The sequence below is a fragment of the Podarcis pityusensis genome, assembly GCF_964106645.2.
Source record: "Podarcis pityusensis genome assembly, chromosome: 17".
Taxonomy (NCBI): Eukaryota; Metazoa; Chordata; class Lepidosauria; order Squamata; family Lacertidae; genus Podarcis; species Podarcis pityusensis.
In genome coordinates this window covers 15,423,810-15,429,809 of record NC_138042.1, presented here as the reverse complement: position 1 = coordinate 15,429,809, position 6,000 = coordinate 15,423,810, and the positions used below count along the sequence as shown (strand labels likewise).

The window sequence follows — 6,000 nt, the reverse complement described above, 5'->3', positions numbered from 1 at the left end:
CCTCTCTTTCCCCCTTTTTGAAAATAGGGACAACATTTGCCCTCCTCCAGTCTGCTGGGACTTCGCCTGTTCTCCAGGAATTCTCAAAGATGACTGCCAGTGGTTCTGAGATCACATCTGCCAGTTCTTTTAATACTCTTGGATGCAGTTCATCTGGCCCTGGAGACTTGAATACATCTAAACTAGCCAAGTATTCTTGTACTATCTCCTTAGTTATTCTGGGCTGTGTTTCCTCTGCTGAATCATTTGCTCTCTTCATCTTTTCTGCATTATGTCAACCACTGTTTGTTTCGTGGGTGTGCATCAGTAAATGAGGGAATTAAGACTAAGAGAGCTGAGTGGGAGGTGCTCGTGTAATCTCACTGTCTACAAGTCGTACAAGTGACAATAAAGTATTTCAATTTCAATTAGAGTCAACGTTGCTCAGGGCTGCAAATCTGCCTTGTGCATCTGGTCATCAGATGACAACATTGGATCCTGTCTTTAGGTGGGATTAAACTCTTTGTTTCTGAAATCATGGGGCAAAAAGTTCCTCTTTGGGTTGTGCTATATCAGTGGCATCCCAAAACACATCATTCTACGGCTATAGAGTTTTTTCAGCTGCATAATATCTATATATATATAGAGAGAGAGAGAAGAAACAAGAAACTGTAAGGCAGAATGTTTATATCTGCAGCCAGCCCAAGTTTGTTTGCTTTTGTGTGTGTACAGAGGGGGCGTGTAGCAATTTCTTTATTCGATGAACACATATCTGGAGGGTGTATTTTACTTGGTCAGATTTCATCATATGCACAACAGAAGGCAAATACTTATTGGATTAAATGTGGTATAAATCCTATCCACTCCTTATCCCTGAATCACTCCTAGAAGTTAATGTTAAGCATTAAAAAACCACCTCTGCAGGGGGGAGGTAGAATGCCCCTGCAGTGGTTGACATAATGCAGAAAAGATGAAGAGAGCTATGATGACCATCTTCAGCCGGCATACATGCTGCTTAATCACCATATAGTTTTATTTAGGATTCCCATATGATGTATTTGGCTCCTCAGCGAGGTGTGCATTTTCCACAGATAATCCAAGTATGTAAATACTATATGCCCAGATGCTAAGGGAGTGTGCACATATACTCATGATGGGAGCTGAGAAATGTGTGTAATAATAATAATAATACATTTTCTTGCGGTTTTGCAAGAGGCTTTGGGGATCCAAGCCGAATCTTTCACAGGCTGCCAACACAAACGTGTCCAGGTTGATATTCCTATTTGATTGTTAGAAATGTGTCTTGCAACTTTCTCATTAACAGATGTCTGGCTTTATATGCAAGCCAAAAGCTTTTAAAGCTGTGAATCAAAAGGTTTTTTTGTTTTGTTTTTAAGATCTAGCCTTTTTAATTCATTTTTCTTCTTTTTATTAAAAAAATCTCGCTTCTGTGCCTTTAGCAGCAGCCTGAAACTCAGAATTAAGCAGGTGAAACTTTTTGCACCACTCTCTAGCTCCATACAAGGAAAACTAGACCTGCCTTCTTTCTGTGCTAGGCTGCAGTTACTGGATCATGACCTGTAGAAAACGGCTGACATTCTGTGTGACTATCAGCACCAAGACAATCCATTCCAATGTTTGCTTTCTCATGTAAAGCACAATGGCACTTACTCACAGGCAAGCATTCTTGGGATTGGTGCCTTCATATTAAAATATATAGTCTAGTTTTCACTACGCAGTATGGAAAAATAAGCTATTTTCATACTGAATGTCAGACAAGGTCATGTTTGATGCATTGGTAATGCATTTACCAGCATACCAAAGATGACAACGCCCATTGTTCATTCTTTATCTGAAAATCTAACATCCAAATCAGTAAGATGTCTCTTCCTTAAACAACGCTTCTCTTCCTCTGAAGTCACAGTTGTTGTGAAGTATCAATGCTCCCAAAGAATTTCTGAATAAACGAGGCTGCCCTTGCTTGCAAAATGTGATATTACTTTGGACTCTACTGTGAGGATTCTCATTTTCCCTGTGTATAAATTGTTATGCTATAACTCAGGGGCAGCCCAAGATGTTTTGGTACCTGAGGCAAAATGTCCAGCTGCCACCCCCACAATGGGGTGTGAGGCTCTGAAAGGGCAAAAGCCTTTGCTAAACTTTACTACCAGGCCAGGGTGGGGGGCAAACTCCATAAGGCAATAGCGTGAAGTTAGTGGACTAGGGGGATTAGGCTAGCCACTCCTCTAAATGTTCCTGACAAATTAGAGTATTAAAGTATCATTCCCAAAGCCTGGGAAGCTTCTGCCCAGCTTAGGGAGGGAGGTGTGATTCCTGTGCATGCAACATCGCCTCCCAATCACCCTTGCAAGCTGGCACTTTCGGCCCTAACTGTTGTTAGAATTCCGGCTCCATGATTGCAGTCATGGGATTGTTGTCTATCACATGTCTGTTTTGACTCCACATAGTGGGAAGTGACAGACACAGGATGTTTGTGTTACTGTGTTCTGTGAAGTGGGACTATTGTCCTTTGTTCTTTTTCTCTTTGCTGTCTGATGCTTGAGAGAGAGGGAGTCATGTTGCAGTGCTCCGTGTGTGTTTATATGTAAATAAAGTAGATTAGCCAAAATGCTGAGTTGCTGAGGTCTGTCACGCAAGTTGCTCAAACTCTGCAGATCCCTAAGTGTGCCGGTGTTGGACTCGATGGCCCTTGTGGTCTCTTCCAACTCTATGATTCTATGATTCTATGGTTGGCATCTGTTGCTGTGATGTTCGGGTTGAAGAAAGCTTTCGAAGCTCCCGAACGATCGACCAGGAGGGAGGGAACATGCCAGTCGGGCATGTGTCTCTGCCAGGATCCTACTTGAGTGTAGGCTGAACTCCTGACAACTGTTCCCCTATGAAAAATTCCCCCGCATGCCACTGCTACAAGGGCATCCATGATGCCCCCCCTCTTGTCAAAACCTGGTGAGAGGGAGCCATTCTGGCGACCTTTGCCTCTGGTCTTCCCTCACCCCACGGGCAACGCTGAGGGGCGGGTGGGCCGCTTGGGTGATCAGCAGCTGCCAATGCCTTCCTTGCCTGGGCTGCTTCTCTGGTGGCAGCAGAAGTGGTGGGGTGGGAGGGGCCCCCGAGGGGGTGCCGCCTCTTGCATTTCCGCCACCTGAGGCGGCTGCTTCACCCTGCCTCATGTGTGGGCCGGCTTTGCTATCACTACCTCTCTGTGCATCATACTGATGGGTGATGTTGGTGTGGGGGTGATCCATACAGGATTGGGATAAGGTGTGAGGTGGGGGGAATGAATCTAGAAAAAAATAATTAGTGGCAGGTACTACTTAACAAGAGCTATAGTTTTCTGCTGTTGTGCCTTTAAGAGCTATCTGATGCACAGTTTTCCATTAGGTGATTTTTTCCTGTCACATAGGGTCGTCGTATTTCAAAAAGTATAAACCAGGTTACCCCGAAAGTTGTTGAGCTTTTTCAGTCCAGTATATCTGAAGGAGCGTCTCCACCCCCATTGTTCTACCCAGACACTGAGGTCCAGCGCTGAGGGCCTTCTGGCGGTTCCCTCACTGTGAGAAGTGAGGTTACAGGGAACCTTTTTGGTAGTGGCACCTGCCTTGTGGAATGCCCTCCCACCAGATGTCAAAGAGAACAACAACTACCAAACTTTTAGAAGACATCTGAAGGCAGCCCTGTTTAGGGAAGCTTTTAATGTTTGATGCATTACTGTATTTTAATATTTTGTTGGAAGCTGCCCAGAGTGGCTGGGGAAGCCCAGCCAGATGGGCAGGGTATAAATAATAAATTATTATTCTTATTATTACTTTTATAAAGGAAACCACCAAAACTGACTTGCCTAAGATCCAGGACAAAGCGTCACCTTGTGGAAATTGCCCTCTGCCCCAGACATCAATTCCGCTTTTGAAATCCTGGTAATGTCCGGGAAAATCTGGACATATGGCAGCCATGCTGTCACATCTATCTATGACTCAGCTACACAGGTCAATTTATAACATTATAAACCCGTTCTAAAAATGTCACCCCAGGTGGTGCTGTAGGGCAGAATCCAAAGTCAATGGCAGATTGCCTTGGAAGCTTCTTCCTTCTCCTATAGCGTTTTTAATAGCGTTTTTTCCGTATCTGTATAGATCCAGCCTAAGGTGGGACTTCTGAGTAGCATTGAATAAAATATTGGGTGGGGCAGATAAGCCCTCCCTGCATAATCGAGCACATGACACGGTGCATGCACACTATTTGAATGGTGATGCACATCAACTTTGGGAGGCCCTGGCGCCCTCAATTTTTTAATGGGGGGAGGGGAGCGAAGGTATCTCGGCCCCTAAGGGTTGGCTCCAGTTAATTGCTTTGAAGTCACTTCATCACTAGATGGGGGGAAAAATCGCCTTCCAACCGCCCCTCCCCGTCTTGTATTTTGCCAGAACTAGGCTTGCCATATGTCCTCTTTTTCCAGGACACGTCCCCCTTTTTTCAGGGATGGAGTTGTCACAGCGATGCATAGTCAAAGGTAGAAGTCGATTAGCGCGTCCTCCTTTTTTGGTTCTTCAAAATATGGCAACCCCGTGTAACATTTAGTATTTCAAAATCACGGGGCTGTCAGCTAAGGTGGCATGCATTCGGGTTGCGCTTGGGTGAAGTAGCCCCCAATGCCCGTGCTGTGCACGTGCGGTCTGATCCTGCACCATCCAGGAAAACCCAGCGCAATGCGTGGCTCTTCTGCTAGGATAGACGACGCGCGCAGGATCGCCGCCTGAGCCTGCGCTTCTGCGCGCGCGTCGAGGCGCCCGCCGGCTGCGCTCCGGTTCCGACTTGGCGAAGTGGGCGCGCGCTTGTGCGGACGCCCCCGGCGGGTCCGGCGCGCCGAGGAATCCCCTCAGGGGAAAGCAGCGGTGTCTCTTTAAGGCGGGGAAGGTAGGGCGAGGCCCTTCTCCCCACACCGACGCCAGCCCGCCCGCCCGCTCGGCGAAAACCCCTCACAAATTGAGGAGCCAAGTGCCTCGAGGGAGCCCGGCGCCTGAAACCCTGAGGCGGAGAAGCCGGCGTCGAAAGCAGCCCCGCCGCGGTCCGGCGGCTCCCCTCAGCCGTCCACCGAGGAAGGGAGGAGGGAGGAGGAGCAGCAGCAGCAGCCGCGGCCCCGCCACCCGCTCCTGCCCCGCCGAGCTCCTCCGTTTCGCTCGCCCCCTTCGCCCATGTCCCGCTCAAGCAAGCAAGCGCCCCGTCGCGGAGCTCCCCGGGGACGCCTGGCTGCGAAGCGAGAAGCCGCCGACGGGGCGAGCCTCTGCAGGAGGGATTAAGCGGGAGGCGGAGCGGACGAGAGGGGGGCGACCGAGCCGGGCGCGGAGCTTGCGCGCCTCCTCCTCCTCCTCCTCGCGCACTTTGTTTTTCCCGCCCTCGGAGCTGAGGAGGACGAGGGCCATGGCAGCGCCGGCGGGGCGGCAGCAGCGGCAGCAGCGCGCCTGGAGTTTAGTCGCCGCGCCCGTGTTCTTCTCCGTCAGCTTGTGGCTCCTGTGCTCGGCTCCCCAGGTAAGAGAAGCCGCGTCCCGTCTCCCTCTCCTCCTCCTCCTCTCCCTCTGTTTCTCCCCTCGGCTCGGTTGTTAGCGCGGGGAGCCCCCTGTCGGGCGAACGACAGGTGGACACGCACGTGTGGATGCGGGCGGGCGCGGAGCAGGGGTTGCCTGAGGCCAGCAGAGGCTCCTGCGCGCACGGGTGAGCTTTCGGGAAAGACGTCTCTGTGTAAGTAAGAGGGGCCGGGATGCGTTTCTTGCCTGTAACTTTCCTTGCTTGCTTGCTTGCTACTGATCAGTGCCTGATTTACGTATAAGCTAAATAAGCTATAGCTTAGGACCCCACTCTCTTGGGGCCCCCAAAAAAATTTAAAGGGAAAAAAAACCTGGATATACATTTCCAACATATAAGATAAAAAACAAATACAATAAAACCTACATACAGCAACAGTGTTTTGTGTTGTGAAGGCTCCTATTTGTTATGTGCAAATGGCTT

The 6,000-nt window shown here is 49.2% G+C and overlaps 1 protein-coding gene across 2 annotated transcripts in view; it reads left to right on the top strand.

The window, feature by feature from the left end:
- The first annotated feature begins 5,252 nt into the window (after positions 1-5,252).
- ADAMTSL1 (ADAMTS like 1) overlaps positions 5,253-6,000 on the top strand; it is a 485,290-nt gene continuing 484,542 nt past the window's right edge. The window contains exon 1 of one of the 2 annotated variants that reach the window (XM_080987684.1): positions 5,253-5,523. In XM_080987684.1, the coding sequence (XP_080843810.1) occupies positions 5,416-5,523 (108 nt within the window). In that variant the 5' untranslated portion in view covers positions 5,253-5,415. The remainder of the gene's footprint in view (positions 5,524-6,000) is intronic. The other variant, XM_080987682.1, reaches the window with a different exon arrangement.